General features: G+C 45.6%; 1 protein-coding gene across 1 annotated transcript in view; it reads right to left on the reverse strand.

Moving 5' to 3' along the window:
• Positions 1 to 27,592, reverse strand: part of LOC138567819 (calpain-11-like) — a 245,382-nt gene that overhangs the window by 45,288 nt on the left and 172,502 nt on the right. Inside the window, exons 13-15 of the mRNA XM_069646315.1 lie at positions 27,298 to 27,366; positions 27,156 to 27,201; positions 17,721 to 17,785 (exon numbers count right to left, since the gene is read on the reverse strand). Coding sequence (XP_069502416.1) covers positions 17,721 to 17,785; positions 27,156 to 27,201; positions 27,298 to 27,366 — 180 coding nt within the window. The remainder of the gene's footprint in view (positions 1 to 17,720; positions 17,786 to 27,155; positions 27,202 to 27,297; positions 27,367 to 27,592) is intronic.

Consider the following 27,592-nt stretch of genomic DNA (forward strand, 5'->3'; position numbering starts at 1 on the left):
TTAGATGCCAAGTCACCCACAATGCACATGAACATTTTCCAATGCATTTATATGATGCTTTTGCCCACTATATGACAGTATTCTGCCAGAGCAAACAGTATTTTCATGCTGATTGTGCCCATAAATGTCCATGCTGGTGCATCTCTATATGCCAGTACTCCCACACATGAGCATTCGGACTTACTTGTGTTCGCTTTGCCCATAATGCAACTAATGATCCTATAACAAAAGATGTTCATGCTGGCTCTGCCAATATATGCCAGTATGCCCACATAAGAACACACTCCTGTTGGCTATGCCTTAATGCTAGTATAACACGCGTAGGCAACACCAACAGTTTGGACTTTTGTGTATATATGGGAAAGGTATTTGGCAAGCATTGCGGTAATGGTACTAACTGCCCATTAATGGTAGCAGCTTGAAAATAGTGCATGCCCCATGGCATATGATTGCAGTGTCTGGAAAATGCCTATACACAAGCCAAAACTGTTGGCTTTGCTAATGCCTGTTTTTAACATGACTTCAGTGAAGGACATGCATACTGCTTATAAATCAAGTAGCTAAAGGCAGACCTGGGAAGACATTTTGATTACACAAGTAGTGCGTTTTCAGCACCAATTAAACCGTTATCTCTCAGAAGACGCCTTTGAAAAAACACTACCAGGCATTTCGAGCGCAAAGTTTGATTTTAAGGCATGATAAAGTTAGCTCAAAACGATCCCACGAGGGTGTGTTTTGGGTGGAGTGGGGCAGGAAGTCAGTGAGAATGGGCATAGGGATTAGCATGGACATGGGCAGTCAATGGGTGGTTAAATAACACCTACATGTCAGAATTGAAACAATATTATGCCTCCTATCGCAACAATTGTGTGTGTATTGGCCTACGCCAAGTTGTCTAAACATCGTATGCGAACAAAACTCCACGGCAAGGTCTTGACCTTAGAGAAAGTAATGTAAGTCGCCATCTTGGATTAAGCCGCCATTTTAGGTTCTCTTGTTATATGGAAGTCACCCTGAACACCAAAATGGAGGCCAAATGACATTCTGAGTAAGATTCTGGCCGTTGTGACCTCCGTACACATGAATAATTAATATGCCTGCAGGCCACTTTTCGGGGTCGCGAACTGAGACCTTGTCCTACCGTTGACCTATGTGTAAATGTACAACCATATCAGTGAAACTAATCAAAATGCATATATTATAGGATTGACCTGGCAAGGAACCCATAGGCACGGCTCATAGAATGGTTAACCTGCGAGAGGGTTGGCCAAGGGCTGGACAAACAGTATAAAAGACCTAAGTATTCCAATGTGCGGTCTCTCTCACTAATGCATCGAACCTTCGTTGAAGTTCGTTACGTTACTCTGAGAGCCGAATAGCTATCCGTTTGTCAATTGACTTTGTAAACTGTTGTAGCTTTTAAATAAAGCACTTGTATGTTCTTTGTGACCTGTGTTGGTGTGTTTCTTTCTGGGCTTCCCGGCCTCATATTATTCTTCTGTTTTCACAGTTGGCGCCCGAATAGGGACCCTCAAGATTGATGCTGGATCATTGAAGGTTGACGCAGACTATCGAACCGTGATCGGACGGTGTGATATTGCGGGCCCGACCGAACGAGACGCGATACCTCGGCAGCGCTGCACGATCCGATCCTTGGACGATAGTCGTGTGGTCTGACACGGCATCTTGACGAGGGTCCATTTTTGAGGTGGGCAGATTTGTCGAAACCACCAAACACAAGGTAAAATTGGTTAGGTAAGTTCTTTGGTAAACCGTACGGTCCTCCTTAGGTTTGGTCAGGTGCAGTCGTGACCCAACTCTTAATTTAACCCTGACAATTTGAATTTGGTGTATTGTATCTGCAGACACAATTATTGACCAGGTAACGCCAATTTTTTGTGAAATGCCTGGGAAATTGTCTAGCTGCTTTAGGGCTCTGTTCCGCAGCGATCGACAATCTTTGGAATTTAGCCGCCCGGCACCACAGGAGGGGTCGCCGGCATGTACTATGTACTGTAAGTATGGCATTGGAAGTATAGTATTTAATGATATTTGGCACAGACAAACCAGACATGCCTCCGAATTTCAGTGGCCAATCAATGGTAGTTTTGAGATCCCCCGTATTGAATACCTAGAATCAGTCTTGCTAAAAAAGAAGGCCAGACCTGCAGCATTTGATGTTTTGCAGAATTGGAAAAAAGAAGCGTTGCAGCAGCTTAAAAGTAGGGATAAACATGCACGCCGTCATAAAACAAATGCCGAAAAGGCGTTGTTATATGATAAGGAAAAACATTCGGAGTCAGTTAAAAATATGGATAGGGCTTTTTCACTCGGTATCCAGAAAATGTATCCCTCTAAAGATTTCCATGTTTCTGAAGAATTTATTGAAAAATTGTTAAACAAACGCAAGCCTGGTGCCTCTGTGCCACCTCCGTATGATCCTCTCCCTGGTGCTCTGCCCATTCCTGCTGTTATTCCTGCTGTTATTCCTGTTCCCCCTGTACAACCTACTGTTCCTATTCCTCCAGTTGTTGTTCCTCCACCTATCGTACCACCCCTTCCTCTTGCGCCGATAGTTGCACCCTCATTGAATTTGCCCACACCTCCGCTCCCGAGTTGTTCTGTATTGACTGAAGTTGATCGGGGTGCAGGGTCAAAGATTGTCACTCGAAATACTGTTTCTGCAGGCAAGAAACGGGAATTATTTGCATGGGCTAAGCACTGTATGGAGAAAGGTGATCAAGTTAAAAAATTTTCCACATTATCAAGTATGGGCAATTTTCCCGAGAAAAATGTTTTTATCGAAGGTTTGGGGACTCATTTATGTGTAATGTGGGGTAGATTACATAATACGGATCTCCCACAAGGGGTGAGGGATCTGAATACTTTAGCACTTTCGAGGGACACAGAGGAGAAAGTACATGGTCATGTTGAGAGATTGTTTGAGTATAGGAGGGACTTTGAGAAATTACGGGATGAGGATGATGAAGACGACAGTATGTATGTGCAGAAACGGTTCCTTCCGTGTCGTAGATCGGCACCTGAGGAAGTACGAATTTGTACCAAAGATGCGATTCGATGGATCTTGGATTCATCGATACCGCCAGATGAAGTATATGACACGTACAGTCAGTATACAGTAGAAATGCAGAGGGAGGTTATTCAGGTAATGGCACAGTACCTGCAGGAAGAATGTGTAAGGAAGAAGGTTAGTTGTCCTATTGAGTTATTGGGTATTTGTAAAAGGGCTTTTTCGCCCGATACTTCTTCGACTGCCTTAGCGCTCGACCTGGCTCTGTTGCTTAGTAAGCGGTCGGAGTTACCTATATCTCAGTTGCCTATGAGAGAGGTTCCTCCGACATTTGTTCCAAAGGTTGAGATTCCCGCTAACGCTGGGACTGATGCACCCGCTGTGGATATCCCTGCACATTATGTATCGCAATTTGTTCACGTCCCGTTTTCACGACAGGAAGTGAACACTATTAGACAATCAATTCCCGATATTAGGAAAAACCCGACAGGATTCTACAAAGAGATAGAGTCCGTTTTGCAGTCCTTGGGTTCACCTTAAGTGATATTGATTTGCTATTCCCTGTACTCCTGCCCGTAGATTTATGGAAGCAGGTTCGAACAATAGACGATGTGCCAGGGTTGGGAGATATGTGGGCTAACATGACTAGGTTTGATGGGGAAAGACCAGCTGGTGAGAAACCACCTCAGGTAATACTTACTTTGCCTGATAGAATTGTCGCAAAATTGAAAACCATAATTCCTGAGAAAAGAATTATTTGGGACAAGCATACGGCCTGTGTTCAAGGGAAAACTGAAGGTGCCACCAAACTCTTTAATAGATTCGAACAGGTATTCTCTGACTTCAGTGGACAGGACTTGGGCACAGAGTCTGGGAAAAGGTGGACAAATTTGTACGTGGATTGTTGCCCGACATCCAGTCACAGATTATGTCCTCTGAGAGCGCTTGGCAGGCGAAATCCCAATCTGAAGTTTTGCACATGGCTCAGTATTATGAGAACCGTGTTAATAATGAAAAAGAAAATGTAGAGAAGAGGAAAGGAGATTTGAAGACTAAAGTATTGTTACAACAAATTGTTAGAAATCCCAGAGGGGGTACTTCACAGACCAGAGGTCAGTATGTCCCGAAAGGAAACGCTCCTTTAGGTCCTGTGAATGTTAATCAATGTGCCTATTGCCGCCAGGAAGGTCATTGGCGAGCACAGTGCCCCGTCCTTCGCCAAAGGTCAAACAATGCATTTGGGAGTATGGGTAGACGACCTAGAGGTCGCCCCGGAGCGGGGAGCCCTGCTAGAGGTCAGTTCTCGCAAGATCCTCAGCAACCTTTTTCATGGGAAAATCAGACTTCGAGTGTGGACACGAGAAACATATTTGATCACCCTTCTGCTGCCTACCTTTCTGAAGAGCTTCCTTCCGACGACATTTTATTTCGTTAGGACTGCCCGAAGCAGGGTTTGGAACCTTCACCTATTCCCGTTAATCAGAAAGGTCCCTACGTTGAATTGTTAGTGGGGAATAGGAAACATCAGTTTTTGATAGACACTGGAGCACAGAAGTGCTCCATTGATCATTCCCGGGTTCCAAACATTCCACTGTCAGGGCAAACAAATGTTTCTGTAGGGTTTTCATACCAATTGCTTGCCCGGTTTCTTCGCCGGTGCCTGTTTCTTTGGGTCCCTTCACGGACCATTGTCCCTTCCTCCTGACTTCGAACTGTGGAGAGAATTTGCTGGGGTTAAATTTGTTGAAGAAACTGAATGCAGTAATTCATTGTTCCTCTGACAGAGTGCGACTGACAGTTTCACCACAGCAACTTCCCAATTCTCAGTTTCTGATTCGACCATTGCCTCCTGAGTTTAGCGTTGTTCCGGAATGTTTGTGGGCGGTTTACGACAATGATGTCGGGGTGATACAGATCGAACCCGTTAAAATAGTTTTGAAACATGGAGTTAAACTACCACGCATTCCGCAATATAAAATATCAGTTGACGGCGAGCGTGCTTTGAAGTGCATTGTCTCCGATTTTGTGCATCGAGGGGTGATTAAAGAGATTGTAGGTAGTTTATGTAACAGCCCAATTTTGCCTCTATACAAGAAAGGCGACAATGCAATCCAATACCGTTTCATAATTGATCTTCGTGCTATTAACAAAGTTGTCGCCCCACAATTTACAATTGTGCCTGATGTAACAACAATACTAACAATGATCCCTGCCACAGCTACGCACTTTAGCGTTGTGGATCTAAAGAATGCTTTCTTTAGTATTCCTATACACAAGGAGAGTAGATATTTGTTCGCGTTCACCTTGGGGGGACGTTCTTTCACATTTACTCGTGCACCTCAAGGGTATACTGAAAGTCCAAGCATTTATAGTAGAGCTTTGAAAGAGCAGCTTGATACCCTTGAATTGCCACCTACTTGTACACTGCTTCAGTATGTTGATGACTTGCTTTTAGCTGCAGATTCTGAAAGTGCTTGTAAAGAAGGCACTGTATTGTTGCTTGTTCATCTGGCTAAAAACGGTCATAAAGCTTCGCTCAAAAAATGTCAATATTGTTGTCAGGAGGTCGCCTATTTAGGCTACCTCCTGTCAAAGGAGGGGAGAAGATTGACACCTGAAAGAATAAAACACATTTCTGGCATGTCTGTTCCAAATACACAGAAGGAAGTCAGAGCCTTAATAGTTATGGCTTCTTACTGTAGGTTGTGGATCCCGAACTTTTCACTAGTGATAAAACCGATGTTGGCTTTGACGAAGAAGGGCATTTCTTTGCCGCTGCCATGGAAATCGGTACATCAACGATCATTTGAGCTTCTCAAAACTGCGTTATGCTCTGCACCGGTTCTGGGTACTCCAAATTATGACAAGGCCTTTGTGTTGTTTGTGCATGAATGTGATGGATGTGCTTTGGCTGTGTTAACACAGGAACACAGAGGGAAGAATAGGCCGTGCGGCTACTACTCTTCCGCCCTTGATCCTGTCGCATGCGCTTTGCCAAGATGTTTGCGAGCTGTCGCTGCTGCTGCCGCGTCTGTAAAACAGAGTGAGGGAATGGTCCTAGGCCATAATTTAATTTTGATGGTACCTCACTCTGTAGATGTTCTATTGAATAAAACCCAAACGCAACACCTCACCTCTGCACGGCTGACAAGGTATGAATTAACTCTGTTTGCCCCTGACATTCAAATTAAGTGGTGTTGTGTTCTTAATCCGGCTGAACTTCTACCTTTGACGCAAAATACTGTTTTCGGTGACGAAGAATTTCATGACTGCCAGTATACTACTGAACAGGAAACAAAGGGCAGAATAGACCTTATAGATACTCCGTTGGATAATGCGGAAGGGGAGCTGTTTTGTGACGGCTCCTGCTTCAAACTCCCAGATGGTAAATCTACAGCTGCCCACGCAGTTACTACGTTGAATACGGTTGTTGAAACTAAGAGAATTCCGCAAAACTCCGCGCAGGCCGCAGAGATTATAGCGTTGACCCGAGCTTGTGAACTCTCCGAAGGGCATACAGTAAACATATATACTGATAGCCAGTACGCCTTTGGGGTGGCTCACAACATTGGGAGGCTCTGGTTGGAAAGATGGTTCCTAATCTCACATGGGACCCAGATTCAGCAAGGTACCCTGATAGTGCAATTGTTCTCGGCACTCTCACTCCCTAGGCAGTTAGCAATCATGAAATGTGCAGCACATCGTAAGGTCGTAGATGATGTGGGAAAAGGGAACGCTTTTGCTGACCAGATAGCCAGGCAAACGGCCACAGACCTTAGCGCAGACATGTATGCTCTAAGGGAAACAAAAGATGCCTATGTAATGGATGAGGGTATTGGGTCTGTGCTAGATATCCAAACTGATGCCACAATAGAAGAATCTAAAAGGTGGGCCGAAGGGATGGGGAAACTGGATGACGATGGGTGTTGGGTGGATACATCTGAAGGGAAATGGTTACTCCCTGATTCATATGTGCTGGCAATGGTAACGATGGCACACGGTGCTACGCATGTGTGTGCTCAACAGATCACGAAAATGCTAGAACAAGTCTGGGTGAATGATAAAATTTTGAAGATTGCACAGCGACATGTTCAGAATTGTATAATTTGTTTACAGCATAATGTGGAGAAGGGGACAGTAACTCCAAGGGGTACCTTTGGGCCCCCTTCTGTTCCCTTCGAGGTCATCCACTTTGATTTTATTGAGATGGAACGGTGTAACAATCTAAAATATGTTCTTGTGATTATTTGCGCTTTTAGTAAATGGGTCGAGGCTTTCCCCGTTAAGGATGCTACTGCCATGACCACTGCAAAGACTATGGTAAAAGAATTCTTTCCACGATTTGGGCTTCCAAGGGTAATTTGGTCGGACAACGGTCCTCATTTTGTTGCAGCAGTAATTTTGCAGATATGCACAGCATTACACATTGAAAAACGATTTCACTCAGCTAGGCATCCTCAAAGTTCTGGGTTGGTAGAGAGACATAACGGTATCCTAAAGAATAAGCTTGTAAAAACATGTGCCGGCACCAAACTGAAATGGCCAGACGCCTTACCTATTGTATTGTTAGCCATGCGTACTACACCTCAAACTAAGACTGGGCTCTCTCCATTTGAGGTAGTGATGGGGAGACCTGCGAACATTTGGGGCCTTCGGAAGCCCAAAACCCTGAAGGGGGTCGAAAATGTATTGCTTGTAGACTACTGTAACCAGTTGACTAAAAATCTGTATCTCATTTATCATCAGGTCCAATCAGCTTTACCTGTACGGTTTACGGGCCCAGGACACGATATTCAGCCTGGAAGTTGGGTCCTAGTGAAGGCCTACGAAAGGTCTTCGTGTCTCGCGCCTCTGCTGGAGGGGACCCTACCAGGTGCTGTTGGTCACCCAAGCAGCAGTGCGGGTGGCTGGAAAGAAGCATTGGATCCACGCGACGCATGTCAAGAAACTTCCTCACCCGACGCCATACGTTACAGAAGAAGCAGAACCCCTCGCTGGTGCTACAATCTCTGATCCTGAAGTAGCGAACAGCGCTGTGAGTGCATCGGAGAATTTCTCTGAGCCCGTGGAGCTTGGGGAACAGTCGATTTCATCTCTGCACTCTTTGAAAAGGTCACTTCCGGAAAACACTGTTTCAAGTTCTGCGACTTCCGTCGCCTCCGATACGTTGCTTCCCTCAGGAAGTGACGTTACCCTATTTCCGGATCAAACAGTACCGGGTACCATCAGGTACAACCTTCGACGAAGAAAATAGAACTACGGCACGGGTCTTTCCTGTGTATCCGAAAAGAAGAAATAATTGAAAGTTTTCTCTTGTAAAAAAAAGTTCTTTTTGAACGAAAGGAAAAAAAAAAGGGATTCTGCTGGCTAGGGTTGGGGAAGGACTAAGAAGTTGCGCGACTGTAGTGTCGCCAGCAACGAACATTGGGATCGTCGATTGAGAAACTACGATGCCTGCCACCTCCACTGCTGTTCCTCGCATTGGACTTGTAAATAAGGGGGTGACCAACTCGGACAATGAACAATGTGCCTGGGCCCCGAAAACATGTTGCTGTGTTGTGTTAATAATAATTGGAATTTGTATAGTTACTGCTGTGGGACTTTGGTACTTCGAAGAAATTTACCCTCTAAAACCTCTACTGTCAATTGAGATTGTACCTACTGCTTTGACTCCCTCTGTACACCTTCACACTTTGTCACCTAGAGACTCCCAGCATAGACAAAAGTACCATAATAACACTTTAATGATAATAATGAATTTAACGCATGCCATTTTTAATAAGAGTAATTGCTGGATTTGCACCCATTTACCGCAACATGGGAACAAGGGGCTAGGATGGTATATTCACCCTTTACCTTTAAAGACTGCTTGCTATGCCTCTCTTAGAGCACTATTTTTTGGCCATTGGAATGATAGAATCTCAGGGAACTTTGATGGAACTAATTTAAATGATTTTGAGAAACGTGAATTGACTCCCCTGGGATGCTCGCTTTTTACAAATAGAAGTAAACCTAATGTTGCTTCTATTAGGCCATCTGATAAACTATCTCTTCCTTTTCAAACTCTAATTTCCTTTAAAATGGCTCCGATAGGCAATAAGGACGCTGTGCCTCCTTCCTACTCTATTAATCATAGCCCCGATTCAGTCCCCTTTTGTGTACAAAGAAATGGCACTCGGTCAATGGGAGATTTTGAAGGTTGTATGAACATTGTAAATTTGACCGGGGAGAACAGGCCTCTGTATGTAGGGGGGCCTGTCTATTTTGTTTGTGGTAGTTCAGCATTTCCCTGGTTGCCCAAGGATTGGCAGGGAACCTGTTATTTAGGAATCCTGTTACCTGGGGTATTCATAGCTAGTACTTTGGAGGTTTCTAAGGCTCGCCCACGGCGGGACGAGGACAGAGATACCCCTGGGCAAGTATTGGGAGATTATAGCAAAATCAGTTGTGCCATTTTGGGGACAGATAGCAAATTCTGAAAATATTAGGGGTCTAGCAAGGGTACTGGATAGAACCATCAATCGGACCACGGATATACTCTACAATATGACACTAGAACAAAAAGCAATAAGATTGGTAGCACTCCAAAATCGGATGGCATTAGATGTCATCCTGGCAGAACGTGGTGGAGTATGCAAATTAGTGGGGTCCGCTTGCTGTGTTTTCGTACCAGATTCCTCACCGGCAATTTTCAAAGCAATACAGAACTTGCACATCCTTAGTTCTGAAGTGCATGTTCCTGTGTGAGATTGGAATATTAGCGCCTGGTTCTGGGATTCTCTACGATCCTGGGGTTGGAAGGTGCTTTCTGTTATCCTGGTTATTTTGGAAATCCTGCTATTCCTTTGTTGCTGTTTCCAATGTTTACCTAGTGTATATGCAATGCTAGGGGGATGTTGTGCTCAAGCAGTGAGCACAGTAGGGCACAAAATGTATGCCCCAGACACAGCATCTAAAGAGTTTGTGTTACAAGAGGTTCTGATGAACGACCTAATGGCTATAGACATTACAGATAATGATTCAGGATGTATGGACGACAATGCATGGAGTTATTTACAGAGGTATTAGAAATGATATTAGCACTTGGCATAGGCCAAAAGGAGGGTTTGTCGGAATTGAAACAATATTATGCCTCCTATCGCAACAATTGTGTGTGCATTGGCCTACGCCAAGTTGTCTAAACATCGTGCCTGCATATGCCTGCAGGCCACTTGTCGGGGTCGCGAACTGAGACCTTGTCCTACCGTTGACCTATGTGTAAATGTACCATATCAGTGAAACTAATCAAAATGCGTATATTATAGGATTGACCTGGCAAGGAACCCATAGGCCCGGCTCATAGAATGGTTAACCCGCGAGAGGGTTGGCCAAGGGCTGGACAAACAGTATAAAAGACTCAAGTATTCCAATGTGCGGTCTCTCTCACTAATGCATCGAACCTTCGTTGAAGTTTGTTACGTTACTCTCAGAGCCGAATAGCTATCCGTTTGTCAATTGACTTTGGTAACTGTTGTAGCTTTTAAATAAAGCACTTGTATGTTCTTTGTAACCTGTGTTGGTGTGTTTCTTTCTGGGCTTCCAGGCCTCATATTATTCTTCTGTTTTCACATACAAGCATTGTGTAACTCCTCATGTGCTATCTCTCCCTAGCTGTATCTTACTGCATTAGTTTTGGCTTATAGGTGGCGCTACAGTAATCCCTTGTAGCCAAAACTAAAGCATCATGCCACAATAAGAAAACATGTCCTTGCTGGCCACACACATACCCCCTTAAATTTAAGAGCACGCATCATGTTGTATTTACACTCATCCTGTTGGCTTTCCTGTTAATGCGAGTACATAATTCCATGCCATAGTATGAAAAGATCCAGGCTGCCAGCCCCATTGTAGTACCCTCCCCCACTCCAACCCCTCATCCAGGTAACAATACTCACAAGGATGGCTTTGGTTTGCCCACAAAGCACTCCTCCAGGTAATAACACTCACAAAGATGGCTTTGCTTTGCCCACAAATGCAAGTAAACATGAAATGCCTATGCCAACAAATGGTAGTGCTCCAGTGCCCTCTGAGCCCCACCGTAGCATACACACACATACACACATTCAAACACGTTTACACCAGTTACAAACCCATACAGCTTTTCAATCATTCACTTAAGCACCCAGAACATTCACACTGTGTTCTCACCCATGCACACTTGCACCCATGCACACCATTGCCATTTGCATTCATTTGTACGCGCATTTGCAAACACCCGCTTGCATACATGCATGTACGTGCACTTACACAGACACCCACTCTCACGCATGCGCGTATACATTCATACCTACATAAAACCTCACACGCATACACACAGACAAAAATGCTCTTTTTCCCCTTAACCTCTTCCCTTCAGACTAGAAAAGATGCCGCCTCCTGGGCTGCTTTCAAGGCCTTTGGCTCCCCCGCTCCAGCCAGATAGGAATCAGGAAGCAAAGAGCGCTTTCTGGTTCATGACATACCCCGAGGAGCCAGAGCCAGAGAGCGGCCCCTGTGAGCTTGCTTTGAAATCCTCTCTGTTTACTATGCAATGTGCTTTAAAATAAACCATTTCCCTATCATGTTTGCAAATATTCTTAGAGGAAAGGTATTATTAATGTTCATAGGAAATCAACAAATGGGTTAGGTGTTTTATCTCAGCATATTGCACAATGTTTAATAGCAATCCCACCTCATGTCTCCCAGCTTCCGGTTATAAGCCTGACTTTAAACCTATGCACCGTAAATCGTATACTGAATAACATCTTGATCCCGGATTGGAACATGTATAGATGATTGGAAACCCTGCTCACATATCTCCAGCTGCACTCCGTTTGTGTCCATGCACAACGCCATGCATTCCTGCAATCATGTACAGACGGACCATGCATTCCTGCAATCATGTACAGACGGATTCCTGATTATAAATCGCAGTGCTTGGGGACCACTCATCAACACTGAATGGGCATTTACAGATTTTGGGTGGACGTTTTCCCGCTCAGGCCCTACCCTGTCTATTCCTCTGGTCCATGGGAGATTGACTGACAGCACCACGCCTGCCCTGTAGCTGATCCAATCAGGGGAATAGGGCAATCGTTTTCCCGGTTTTTCTTTTGCCCCTCTGTGAATTCACATTCCCTCACCCTATATCTCTCCTCAGTCAGTGCTGGAAACTGACAACATTTACTGGGGGAATCCCCACACCACACCTGCTTGCACTTCATGCGGGTGGGGTGGTTACACAGATTTACTGTGTAGTGTGGGCGAAATTGAGGGGCGGAGCTAGGTGGCTAATAATGCGGGGCACTGAATGTGGCATGCTGGCTGTTTTGTACACAAGCAAAGTGCATTTTGGGAACATAGGAATAACAGCCAATTTATCAAACATGTCTGTGATAGTATTTCAAGTGTGTATTCCTTCTGAGCATGCAATGCAAATTGGATATTGTACGTGCAATTTCATTTAATCAGTTAATGTGTGTAAAGTAGAAGACATAAATACAGGTTTGGGCCATTTTGATATTCGGGCTTGGCCTTCCCGGGTGAACAAAGTACAACTGTCAGTAGCAGCTTGTAAATCAGTTGCATGTTGCTGCACACTTCGAGATTTTTAGGAACAATCGGAGGGGCAGAGAGCTTCCTCGGCTCTCTTGCCGGAGCACAGCTCTCTCTTGTTCCGGCCCAATACCTTCCTGGTCCTCGGTTCCTCCCTAAGAGCTCACGTAGTACAGATTACAATTTTTTTTTTAGGTTTTTAGAGTAGCTTTTGCTGTTCTAAGGTGATTTCTACTTTTGGCTTCCTCAGCGGAGTCTCAGTGTGTGGTGTCTTTTCAGTACACAGGGCCACAGACAATAGTCTGCACGGACAGTTTCTCATCCAGAGACTACATCATTTGAGGAGGGTATTCACACACTTGAAGATTGGGAACTCATCCGTCATAGGCGGTCAGTAATCTTTGACCACATCTGCCAGAAAATCTTTAAGCTGCTAGTGGATCACCCTCTTCCAAACCACCGAAGAGGTAGCCAGGTTAGTGGGGTTTCATGAGAAAACACGCCGGTGCTCATGTTCATCAGGGGAGTAACGTAGCAAACATGTGTAACAGCTACGCCACATTTTCAATCATTTATATGGTGGACAGGAGGGACGGAACGCAACTTGCGGTTCCGCCTCCTTTCTTCCCCACCGCCGTGCTACAACATTTGTGCCGGCATGGATTATCATGCTGGAGATCCTGCATAAAGCAGGCAGACCCCATATGAATCCATTGTAAATGTGGTCTTCCATATAGGCATAATTTATTTATACTTATTTTCTAGTGCTGTACTATTTGACTTTGCTATTTGTTCCATGTGTTTTTACAAATGATGCTTCTTTCTTGATCTTATCTGAGCCACCTAAACTGATGTGCTGTTTGTAGTTTCTCTACTGTCATCTTGTACTGGCTTGTTGGCTTTGGGGTCTACACTGTTTATTTTGGGTTGGCAGTGGGGGTAAATCAGGGTTCTCTTTCAAAATGTCTCATCAAAAATGTATCTTGAGCTCTTTGTTCATTTTGCAGCTAAGCTATGGTTTTATATTTAATACCTATGGCTTGTGTTGACAGGAATAGAGTATTAGTTATGTTACTCTTTTGTAATTTTCAAGAGTTTAGCAAGCCAGCCAAGGTCTGGAAGCTGGCAGTGCACTTGGACCGCCATGCTACCAAAGTGGTAATTTTGCAAGAAAGTCATGCATTGTTTTCGGTGTGTGATACCTTTAGGCAAAACTAGGGAAGGGACAGCTATTATGCCAGCTATGCTTCACAATCCCATGAAGTGCACACATGTACTCATCATTTGCTTTGTTTTTATTGTATTACATCTGCCTCCAACGGAATCAGCAAAAAACGTGGTGAAGTGTACCATTGCATATACATAGGGCGCAAATGTCGATGATCCCTTCGGACATATTTTGACTCTGCCAAGTGCTGGGGATGCACAGAATATATGAGGTAGAGAATGTACCTGCATACTTGATACTAACCAGGAGCCTACTAGTATGGGTGTATCGGGAGGATAGCTCAGGGCAAGACGACACGTAGCAACACAGGTTCGATCCCCGGGTCTGTGCTAAGAAATCTCTGGGTATTAAGCACATTATAAATAACCTATCATATCATATGATTGCCCCAAGCAGCTGGACGATACTGCAATTAACGTGGGACCTTGATCTAGAAAATGATCATCCTTATTGTAGGGAATTCTCCTGTTACTCAACTGCACATATGTCTTCTTGTATCGAATTATGGTTGACCTCTGCATTGCTCCTTGGTGAAGTAAAGGATTGTGTAATTTTACCCTGTACATTTCCTGACCAATCCCGAATATTGCTGAAGTTGCACATTGGTAGGGATCCCGACACTCGTCGGCCCTGCAGCTGTTTTACAGCCGCCCTACTTGACCCTATTTACAATGTTACCCTCCCAAGGAATATCACACTCCATTTTGAAAACAATCAGGGGTCAGTCTCTTTGTATGCCGCTTGCAAGGATACCTTCAAGACCTATATTTGGGGCACCTCCCTGATAGACTGACTTTTGACACAATGGTGTTCTACTCACTGAACCCCAGAAGGGGTTGATGATGGTCCATTTACAGTGGAGGAGCTATCCAGTGCTATGGAGCCTTCCAACGGTTATGGTTCTAGACTCCGATGGGTTGGTAGAAGAGTTTTATAAGGAGTTTAAGCATTTACTGGCACGACGTATGCTTCGAATATGGGATGGATCTGTAGGGAGTGTCTAACTTCTCCTGACCCTCTCTGAGGACAATGTCACCTTGCTATTTACACCTATCAAGACTTCCACCAATGGCGGTTCATATCCCCCATTCTTATGAATACATGTATATGTGAACGCTTTTGCTAGAAAGCTTGCTACCAGATTGCTGCCTTATATGCCCCACCTGGTCCATTCCAACATGACCATTTTCATTCCCCAAAGGTCCAGAGCTGTGAAGCTGAGGCATCTATTTGGTATCATGTCCGAACTGAACCCACAGATGGACTTTCTTAGTAACCACCCTTACACTTCAGCGTCAGTCCGTAGTTCTGCTGCTATGTCGAGCTCTTTCCTCTGCTTTGGCTAGGGAACATACCAACAGGTTTCTCTTCTTATCTCACAGGGTTGGGGCACTCGCCAAGGAATCCCACTTCCATAGGTACTGTTCGCTCTATGGAGCCGTTTGCAGTGGCACTCATCCACCATGAATGTAAACACAGAGGTTTATGGCTGATCGGCCACCCCATGGTTATATCATTGTGTGCCAAAGCATTTGACTATGTTCATGAAGTCATGCTAGCAAGTTATCACATATTAGCCTATTATGTCCTGGCCTGCTGTTGCGCAGGCAGACCAATGCTGGGGGCACCCAGCCGACATGCTGGGAGCACCCAGGAGTCAGATTATATCGAATGACTAGCCGGAACTGGCTCGTCACTTTTATTATTTAGGTCACATGGTCACCACCATTTGACCTTAGCACGAGCCCTGGTAGATACCATGCTCCCAGGAGGGGTGACACAGCACATACCCCATCAGGGTTTCCGCATTAACTGGACAAAACCAGAATGATTTCTGCTCCTCGCTGGGATTGCAGGGAGTTTCGCAGCTATACTCCCTACTCGGCTGTTGATGGGTCTTGTGTGCAGATGGAAATGTACAGTTTCATATTGGGGTTTTACCTCAATATCTTGATGACCAAACTAAAGAAGTTAACATACTTCTATTTAAATGACTTTAAAGTAAAAGCACCCCAGCAACTCAACAGCACCTTCCCCAAGTATCCATGACATCACTTCTACAACACCTTTCCCCCTCCTCCTCTCCCTGACAAGTATCATTGTTGTCATTTTGGCAACACCTTTCTCCACCGTTAACAGTACACTCACAGACACACCCACACACAAACACAAGCGCACACTAACAGGCACAAGCCCTTGCGTGTGAGCATAAATGCAAACATACACACTAAGATGTTTTTTCCACTTTTCCGACCCTTCGTGTAGCTGCCTAAACTAAAGACTCCACCCCCCACCCCCAAAAAAAATATGGTTTGCCGATGGACAATCTTTAGGAATCTATAGCCAGGAAACAGGGGGAAAGGGGAGGTTTACATGTAACACCAATCCCTGAGTCCTGGTGCCTGGAGTGTACAGACCCCAGTGCCCACGAGAGGCCTTAAGCACAGAGTTGTGCAGAATCTCCTCCAGCATGTCTGATGGGCCATGCAGGGCCGGGGAAGCAATATACATCCCGCGAGGGCCACCTTATCTGCTCACTGCAGCTGAGGGAGCAGCAGATGTTTCAATGGGATGGCTTTCTTTGGCTCCTCCTTAACGGATCAAAGATGGAAGTCCTGTGCAAGCCCTACAGTGAATGAACTCGGGGAAAATCCACACTCTGCAGACTGGAATTGCCTTTCGGAGTGTCCTCACTGCAGTGCAAAATCCCTAGGGTTTATTTGAGTTCACAGTGAACAACGGGCTCTGACTCTGTGGTTTCCCGGGACCACGTGTCATTCCTTTGTCATTACACACCTCGTCACAGATATCTACGAGGGCCAGTTAGTCATACATCCAGAATTCTACTGGATCAAAAAAATCTCTGAGCCAAACCAAATTGTCTTAGGGCAAACACATGTGTCCAAAGTAAAAGTGCTTGTCAGTTGTGTGGTTTAGAAATGTTGCCCCCTTTTGAAATATTAGTTGGTGAAGAGGCTGAGAATATATATTGGAAAGAACAACATATATAGCTCTAAAGGGAATCAGTTATAATCTAATGTTAGGCTAGTGATAACAAACATCTCGTTCCAGTTGCTGATACTCAATATCAATTCTTTCATATTAAAGAGCATTATTTTAAAGTGCATTGTGTAATGGTGCAATACTAATGCAACCTTCAATTAGAGCATACAGTAAACAGAAATGTAAAGTTTTACAAAACACACATGAATCAATCAAAAGGATACATAACAGTACTAACACATAAGGAAAAAGAACAGAATTTCGCACTATTGCGCACATTACAGATCCTCCCACCTTTGATAAGAAGGCTGTGGGACCTGTAATCCATTACAGGGACCAGAAGGACTGCAAAAGGCTCAACCTAGCGGACAGTAAGATTACAAGACTTCTATAGAGTACTGCAGAGGTCCAGCCTCAGAAGGACAGTGAAAATTGAAAAAGGCCCACCAACACCAACAAGAGTACTTTAGAAAGAGCATCCAAGGATCAAGAGGAATATGGAAATCACAGGCCAAAATCCACAAAGACTCAGGGAAGACTACCCGGGGAAACTATTGACCAAAGAGGACTCTACTTAAGGGCACATCCAGGACACATGAGAACTTTAAGGGCTAACATACAAAGGGGTTAAGGACTAAATTAGGTTGGAAGTAAAACATGACAATGTTAGATAACATGGTGATTTCAGAGGTCCTAGATTATGGTCTGCAATCACTAGATGTCCCAGCAGAACAGATGAAAGTTATAGAAGGACTAAATGGGCATTCTAAATTCTGCCGGTGTGCCCTAATCCATGGTCCTCAAAGACTGGGGAGCCATGCCATAGCATTATGATTATATGAGGGAGAGTTTAGGTGCAGAAATGGGCCACATTGCAAAGGATACTTTAACGCCAAACACCAAACTGCGACATGTTTCCAGAGTGAGGTGAAGTCTCGGCTCACTAAATACTGCGGGAGAAACAAGAGAGATTATGAGCAGAGCAAAACAATGATTGGTGAGATCAAATGACATTGTGTGAGCGTAAAACAGGAAAGGTTGCTAGAATGGAAGCACAGGGGCGTAAAATGGAGAGAAGTTAATATGGAAATGTAAAGACCAGAAATATTGATTAAAAAAGGGAGAAATCACATCATTTCATACACTTAAGAGATAGGTGAATTAGGGGAGAGAGTTAACAAACGGAAGGGATGATTTCATGCAGTAGTTGAGACAGTAGAATGAAGTGAGTTACTACGGGAGTGAGAGGAAGAATGGAAAGAGACACCACAATATGAGGTTTACAAAGAAACAGATTTAAACTAATCCATAAATCAGTGCCCAAAGGGAAGTAAGGTTTTAAGAAATCCTAGAAAAAGCACATTTCTCCAATAAAACATTGCTTAGATAACTACTACAAACATCGCCAGACCTCATAGAGAAGTCCTAATAAAAAGAACTCAGGACACCTTTGTGGTTGTTGATGCATATTCTCAAAAGTGTTTTCAATAGTATTTCACGTGATCTCAAGCAGGATTGTAGAGAAGAATGAAAGAGGAATAGAGACTGCCTGAATCTAAAATTAGAGGCGCTGGAATAATGCCTCGCTTCATTCATGATTAATGTTTCTCATCAGCTACCATGAAAAGGGTGCATCTTTGGGATAAAGGTAGTTACCTGCTTCCATAAAAGACAGAACCCTACAAATGGTGTGAATTTGCCACACACCAGGAATATTAATTTGAACTACATAGGCAAACATGTAGTTAAGGCCCAAGGATTGGGTTTTCAGTAACTTCAACTTTCTGCTTCATATGAAGACCAGACTTGGATATTGGAACTTTAAATCCTCCAAATAGTGATGCTGAAATGGAGAATTTACTAATGAAAAGCAATATCTGTTTGCCAAATCTGTAGCATTCACCCCCTTGCCTCTATTCTCAAAGTCTTCCAATTTGTATTAAAGCGTTATTTCCCTTTATTACAAATTTTGCACAAGTCACTCAATCAGGCTCTTAATCTTAGCTACTACTGTGGTGATCTCAGAGTGTATTGCCTTGAGCTTGGTCAAACATCCCTTAAGATAATAGGTTATAGCTTGGGGTTTGAATAGTTATCACTAGCCCCGTTGCTGGGAATGAGGGAGAATGATATTCCCATTGCGAGAAATGTTGATAAATACAGACGATAACTTAGTTTGCTTTTTTTGAAAGGAACTACAAAAGTAACTGCACTTAAAAAAGCAAACCCTCCTGTCATCTTATAAGCTTAAATAATGTGTTTAAAGTGGAGCACCTCTGTATATAAAGATGAAGACACAGAAATGTTACTGTATTTAAATTGCAATGTGATACTTGATTGGGATATATGTCCTAGAATTGTGGGCTAAGATTGTGTATCAGGGAACAATACAATACGGGGTGTGCCTTAGCGAGGGATATCACTGAGTCCATAAAGGATTCTACAGGATGTTGGAAAGAAATTCAGAATAGATGAATATTTTAGCAGATATAGGTCTTTAACTCCTTATCAGCCTGTGCCCTCAGAAGAAAAGCTGTTCCGTCCCTATTGCTAAAGGAAAAGAGCTAACCTTAGAAAGAATGGATCTGGGGAGGCGCTATTGCACGCGATGAAGATGGTGGCACAGTGAAAGTGCTCCGGTGCCGTAAGCGCTTAACTGGGTTTAATACTTATATCCCAGGAATTCACAACCTTCAGACTGAGCCCTCTTTGCAAGTCTGACAACCGAGGCACATCATCATCTAACTCTGCCACAAATAAGCCCTCCCTCTGCCTTCTGTGAGCGAGCCCCCTGTGCGGCTTCGGCTGCACCCACTGCGGAGTGACTGCACACAGTAACCTGGATTTGTCTGCATTGCCGCGGGCTGCGGCGGCAACCCCCGGCGAGAGACTCCTGATCACCAGTATTTTGAAAGCCACTGCTGGGCCCATTAGACCGACCTCTTTGTCTTGCATTAGCAACGACCACTTTGCATCCCGTGGCTGCCTCGCAACACCCGATGCTCGGGACCTGACAGCAATGCCTCATGAGGCGAGAAGGACTCCGACCCTACGACTGCTGAGCCAATCGAGCACCGCAACCGTGAACCTCGATGCCTCCAGCCAGGCGTCGGATAACTGTGCGCCTGAGCTCGGATACTGCTGACTCCTACCCACAGAGTGAAACATAGCCTGCAGCATGTCACCACTGAGGCTTCGTGTGCATGAGCACAGCTCCTCATTGACGCAGTAAGTGCCTCTACACACTGCACTGGCCCTAAACACCTCTGCTATGGCCCCCCCCAGGAACCTAGAGACACTGAAGCCTGAGGAAACACTGCTCCCAACACTAACTTGGCCTCGCCATGGCGGCATAGCAGGGGAAGTATTAGCAGTTGATACTGGGAATAGCTGAGCGCTTTCCCCCTACCCGCCTGACATGCACCAACTCCCACTGAACTGCTTGGGAACCACAGAGGCCACCTTGCCTACAGCAGCTAGAAGTAATCACGTTTCTTCTATACTGCCAACACATAGCCGGTAGAACGCATCTGGGGGGACTTCCTCCACTGCAGAACCAGAAACAGCTACCGCTGTCCCATCTCGCGGGATGATGGCTGCTCCCTCTTATTGTTGCGGTCTGTGTCGCCATGTCACTGCCTATGCCACACTGAGGGAGCTCCGGTTCTGCGACCCTGGAAGCCGGCCCACTGAGAGACATTGAGACCTGCTGGGTCAGGCTGGCTGGCACGTGCTGGCATGGGGGTGCACTACCTAACCCGGATGCCCTGCTGCACCTACGCCTAGCCCACCAACCCAGGGGGGCCCTAGTGCCTTGCGCTCATTAGTAAAACTAGCTGCCCTGCTCGCTGCCTGTCCCTCCCTCATTAGCTGCACTCAACACCCTGCTTCGTACCACTGTATCCCGTGCACAATGGGGCACCCAAAAGACACTATTTGCACCCTCCACGGCTCGAATGGACGACGCTCACGCCCGGGCCCTGAGAGGTCAACTGGTAGGCCTCGGTGGCCAGGGCCTTCCCGATATACCACCACTCTAGCAGCGGCAGGCTGTGGCCTATGGCTAATACTACATTCCGAGGACACCCAAGGGTCCAAGGACAATCAATCCTACAGCTACTGCGACAAGGAACAGAGGGATAGTTTCATGAGGACCCTCGCCCCCAGAGAGAACGACTACGTCAGGATCTCCAGCCCATCGTGGCAGACCCCTGCGGGCGCAGGGATACCACACCTCTGGTTTACATTCGCATGACCCGCTTGCAACTCAAGTGTGGACGATACAGGTTGGTCCACTAGGAATTTTTTTCTCCTCTTTTTAATTTTCTTATCACGACTTCATTCAGATCATCCTTGTTCGATAATCACCAGGACAACCCCCTCAACCTAAACATTGTGAATCAAGGCACGTTCACGCTGAGCACATTGGTGCCCCCCGCCGAGCTGTGGTGGGCCCCCTGCAGCTGCGTGGGCCTGCAACGCCTGAACACCTAGTTACCTTGGAACTGATTTGCTACTCCAGTCAAGGATCTCCTGTGCTAGATGCTCCCCTGGCAATATGTGGGGTCATCTATATCCAAACGCCATGACAAAGGGGGCCGGCCAGAAGCAGGGTGGCATCAGCATGTTCAGCAAGAATTCTCCTAAAGTGGCAGAGGGTGTGGAGGGCACAGACGACCAGGCCGGAGCGTGCTCTGGAGCTCAGGATCCCAGTGAGCTCCAGCGAATGATGGAATATATGTGTGAGGGATTCACCACACTTCATTCGAAGCTGGATGACATAAGCAGTACAATCTGTTCCATCAAAGCTCGCATGAACAAAACAGACACTCAGATTATGGAACTAAGAGGCTTAGCAAACACAACATAAAATACGCAATGCTTTACCTGGCCAAACTGCGTATCGAACTTAATGGCAAGGTGTACTTTTTCACGCTACTTGAAGAGGCCATGCGTTTTATTGACAAGCATTACCCAGGGTGAATGCTACGTGGTACCCAGACTTATCAAAGTCCATTGGCAAATCCTGTTTAAAATACTAATATTGTTGGCAACCTCCTGGGTGGAGATGTCTTGTCTCCTCAATATGTGCTAGAAATTAACTGCCACTCAGGTTGTCCAATAACCGGGAATGTAACATTTGTTAAGTTAAACGTTCAAGCCAGCTGCCCTGCACCGGAAGCAGTGAGCACGCAGCCCCCCCATGCAAGGTTGCAAATGCATTTGGGTTGGTTGCAATTGGGGTGTCATTCCTCTGATTGGGAGAGGGTTGGGGGTGGGGTAGGGAAGTTGGGGTAAAATTAATAAAAAAGTGTTCGACATGTTTTTATACACCGTTAGCAATCACAACACACACAGGGAAAATGTTCCTATACAATGGATATATGACCCCACTGCAGTCCACAGCCATTATTCGCGTAGCTTAGATGGGGGTTGAACCATTGCACCTAGTGAGTTGGAATGAACGCGGGTTAGGAAACCCAATTAAAATGCGGTGCCTACAACTATACCTTGAACGACATAAAGCACACGTCCTGTTCTTACAGGAGACGCACGCACTGGCACAGTCCTGAGAAGCATTTGCCAAGACCAGGGTCCCGCAACGCTTTTACACCACCTACTCGACCCAATGCAGGGGAGTCATGACCCTCATACACAAATACACTCACTACATACATATTAGGGCCCAAACGGACCCGGTCAGACGGTATGTTCTACTGCATGGGAAAATATGCGGGCAAGAGGTGCTACTTCTAAATACATACGTTCCCAACATCGACAACCCAGATTTCTCTATGGAGCTACTTAACATACTTAATCAATACCCCCTGATACCCATCCTCTTGGGGGAGACTTTAATACCATAATGGACCACGACCTGGATAGATCTGGTATCCGCCCTCATCAGCTGACCAAAGCAGCTTAGGTTCTTCAGGAAGGGCTCAGAGACCATAGACTAATGGATGCATGGAGAGCTCTTAACCCGGAGACACAGCAGTATTCATATCATTCCACAGTCCACGATTCACATTCCTGTATAGATAGGTGGCATATCTCCGACACGATGATTGGTAATTTGAGCGGCGCAGAAATACTACCAAGAACATTCTCTGATCATTCGCCGGTAACATTACGACATCCTCGGGGATCGCACCCAACAATGACAGAGGGTGGAGGTTCAAAATGCGGTCCCTGCTGGATCCTGTGTTCAAAGCCGAGCTAGCTAAGTGCATAGACGAGTATTTTGAACTAAATAGGGGTACAGTTGATATGCAGGCAACACTCGGGGAGGCCTTTAAGATGTATATCCTAGGTGTAGCCCTGGCCTCTGAGGCCAGTATACTCAAATGTATACCTAGTGACATACAGCGCAATGAGTCCTACTTACATAGACTGCAAGAAGAGCTAACAGTCCTGGGGGACTTCAAAACTGAGTTAGACAATTTCCAGCAACATGCAGACAGGGAGCTGAAGTTCCTAGACTGCCCCAATCAGGGGAGGAAATATGGCAAAAGTGGGCCACCTGTCAGGCTCCCTGCAAGGGTAGCTGTCAATCCCGGGCTAGCCATCATATCCCTGCTATACTAAGTGCATCTGGCACATTGGTCCATACTCCAGAGGGAGTACATCAGGAATTCCACACGTTTTACACAGAGTTATATTCCAATACTGACACAGTGTCCACTATGGAAACAGATAGATACCTGGATGGCCTCCCGCTCACATCCCTGTACGCGGACACCAGGGAAACACTATACAGCCCCATTACCCCCAAAGAGGTCTCCAGCGCCATTGACAAACTGCCTGCTGACAAATCCCTTGGCCCGGATGGCTTGACACTTGAATTTTTATAAGCATTTCAAGCCCTGTGTTGTCCCAGAACTGTTGGAGATGTGGTCGGAGTCCCTAACATCTGGGGTGCTTCCTCCCACACTATGGGAGGCAGTGATCACAGTCCTGCTAAAGTCGGGCAAACCCCCTGAACAGTGTAGCTCCTACCGACCCCTCTCTCTTATCAGTTCGGACATAACAATCTTTGCCAAAGTGCTGGTCCTCCACCTGGCCCTCTACATGACACATATTATACACCCAGACCAATCAGGGTTTGTTCCTGGCCGGTCCACAGCATTAAACCTACGGCACTCATGGCAATTTATGTGGGCAGTGCAAGAGAAATGCAATTTCGGTCTGCTCTTTATCTCATGGGTCAAATTACTATATGCATACCCAGTAGCAAGGGTAAACACCAATTGCACCTTGTCACCCTTAATCATAATGTACGGCGGGACCAGGCTGGGCTCTCCGCTGTCACCCCTACCGTTTGCCATAGTGATGGAGGCACTGGTGGATGACATACAAAGTAAGTACATGCAAAGGGGTCGTCAGACTCACAAGGGAACCCAAAATCATCTCATTGCACGATGACAATGTGTTACTCTTCGTGCGTGACCCCACCGTACACCTGGCGCCCATAATGCGGACTGTCCATGAATTCGGAATCATGTCTAGATTACATGTAAATTGCACTAAATCGAAACTATTCCATTTAACGGACTGTACCAACCCCCTGCCTGACCTGATGGGCTTTACTTGGTCACCGTCTATAATAAAATACCTAGAGATAACTGTAACACGACAAAAGGCTCCCCTTTATAGACGTAACCTTGGTGATTACCTACCTCAGCTACACACAAAACTCTGCACCTGGGCAAAGCTCCCGATCACCGTCGCAGGCCAAGTAGCACACCTAAAGATGCTATTCATCCCAAAAATTCTCTATTACTTTGTAAATGTTCCGCTATGGCCTGGAGCAGTGTTTTTTTCAAAACACTGGAGAAGGCGATAAACGACTTTCTGTGGCATGCGGCCGCAGTGTGCCTTAAATGGGACAAATTGGCCAGATAATACGTTAGTGGAGGCCTCTCAGCCCCTCACTTTGAATGATACTGGGTGGCAGCACAGGCTCATTAGGCAGCCTACCGATTTGAAGTCGACGCGCAAAACCTCCACTTAAAACTAGAAAGACATGTTGCCGGTTACCGTGATGTGCACTCACTCATGCTCCCACCGTGCACTGGGTCACGGGCAGATACAGATCCGGTCACTGTGACGACCCTAGCGTGGGAAAAAATATGGAAGATATTGAAAAACCCTAGACCATATCACAAAAGTATGCCCCTATGGAATTTAGTCCCATCGCTCCCCAATATAAGCAAAGCCGACGCACACCAGTGGGCCAACGATGGGTATGCTATGTTAGGAGATGTATATAGTAATTACTCCTTTGTAGAATACTGTAACTTGTCTAAACCCCCCTCCTCCCCGAAGGCAGTCAGTGCAATAGTTCGAATACGCCTGGCTCTGCCGAGCAATCAAACACATGTGGGACACGTTCCCGATACAGCCACCCGATTAACCTCTACTCGATACCGTAATGAGGGGCACCACACCCGGGGGGGATGGTTGCTAGACTGATAGACTGAACAGACCACTGCAAAGTTGTGGCTGCAAACCCTTAAAATAGCTTAGAGAAGCATGGGACAAAGATCTGTGGGAGAACGTTACAGATGAGGGATGGGAGTCTATGTGCCTGAAAACTCGGGAGGTATCCTTCAACACACAATTTCAGTTGATTCACTTCAAAGTTTTACTTCGCTTCCATTATATCCTCCATTATATCCCTCTCCCGCTCCACCGAATCTCACACAGTCACCCATCCACATGCCCTAGAAGCCAGGCAAACTACATACATATGTTGTGGAGTTGCCCGATGTTAGAGGGATTTCGGTCTGGAGTTTGTAAAACCATGTTAACCGTACTAAACTCTGAACTCTGCCCCACCCTTATAATCTGCTTGTTCCATCAATTCAAGCACTTTTGCGGCTCTCTCCATAAACTGGCAAGTCCATGTTTGTTGTTAGCTGTCCGATGTATCCTGTTGGTATGGCTTTGCCCGGTTGGCCCAACTGTTTTCCAATGGCTAAAAGCAGTTACGTGGGCATCAGACATGGAGGAGCGCTGGACTGCCTGACAGTCTACAAACTCTCACCCTAAAGACATATGGTCTCCATATCGCAGTTTTCTGGTTTCTACCCAACCGTGCTGTGACAGCGCTGACGAGTTGTCGTCTGAAGTGTGATGCGGCCAGAGCTCCGTTGTCATCAGCCCTACCCTATGCCCACTATCCTCCCAACACAAAACAATGGGTTCCTTCCCCTACATAATGTGTACTGAAATATCATGGTGTTAATGTATAAATTCAATGTGTCTATTGCTGATCAAACTATTCTTGCTGTAATGTTGAGCACAATTTTAAAATAAAGGTTTAAAAAAAAGTATGGATCTAGGCAACTTGCATATTTTGTGCAGTACTTTTTATGGTCAAATTATTTGCCCATCCAGGAATCTGTAGAAGCCATTCCAGATTACTTCCCTATCAAGTAGGGTACAGGCTCCTCGAGATGTGTTTGAAGTCAGATCTTCAGATGGTAGCTGATGTTGTCTGGGCATTGCCTTGGTTCTCTTGGACTGATCATCTACTTGAAGCAAAGGCGTAGCCAGGGTTGTCTTACAAGTGGGACCTGAAGCTAATGTAGTTGGGCCCACCACAGTGACATTAACATGTGAAAATTGCCACACAGCACTGCTGAGTGGGCAATTACAGATTTTGGGTGGGCCTTGCCCTGTCTGCGCCTCTGACTTGAAGCCATTTTGGCCATTGCTCTTTTCCACATTATTTGCTGGCCTCGACAGCAGTGGAATTGCTCTTATATGGGTCAGATCTTACCTTCTTGTCCACTGACAGACAATGGCTCTACCTCTTTTAATTCCCTCGCGAGAGGTATTATGTGTGTCTCACAGGGCACTGCCCTGTTGTTCAGTTTATACGGAGCAAGTTGTCAGGAAACTAATCCAAATGGGAGGAGGACAAACACCTGGCATTCTGCAGAAACTCCAGAATACAGATGAACTTATTGCTCATGGAATTAAACTTTGACAGGAACGCCGATTGAAATTGGATGTATATCTTCTATGTAGGAGAGATAAAGAGATTCTACACTGTCCCACTGCAATCTAGGTAAGCAGCATTGTCAGGTGTCGGTCAAACGAGAGTGGTAGAAAGTCATCATGAAGTCCATTTTTGAAAAGGGTGAATGTAGACTGATTGTATTGGGGGTGGTTGGAATTGGGAGGTAGCAGGTTATTGTATCACGCCACTGCAGATGGTATGTCAGTTTCCTGTGAGCACTGCATGGCGCTGCCCCCTCGGCTGTTCCCTCATCTCATGAAAGCACCTTGGAAACACCTTTCTTTACAAACCTGAGTTGATGAGGTCCTGGAACTGCAGGCTGTTTAGAGTATTGTCCTGAAGGTGAGACGAAAAGGAACAAGCAGTGAGATCAATTGGATGGCATTGGTGTAGGTTCTACTCTTGTTCACATGCAATGAGTTCTCGACTTACCTCTGCGGCTTTCTGAAAGAAGCAGTCTCTAAGATGGCTCGTGAAGCCTGGCGGTGCTGACATCACTGGCTGCAAAAACAATAAGGACAACGTCATGCAGCTGGATTTCTAAGGGAGGGACCTATCACCAAGCGATGCTTTTTTCTGTCTCATCATTTGACATTAAATATCTGTGCTTTTGAAGCCATGAGAGCTGTACACTCTGATTTACTGTGATTTATACGCACCTGAAATGATCGAGGGAGAAAAGGCTGAAGGTTATTTTACTGAAAATAAGGGCTGCCCCCTCAATGCG

Source organism: Ambystoma mexicanum, chromosome 2p, assembly GCF_040938575.1.
Source record: "Ambystoma mexicanum isolate Mex_15411 chromosome 2p, UKY_AmexF1_1, whole genome shotgun sequence".
Lineage (NCBI taxonomy): Eukaryota > Metazoa > Chordata > Amphibia > Caudata > Ambystomatidae > Ambystoma > Ambystoma mexicanum.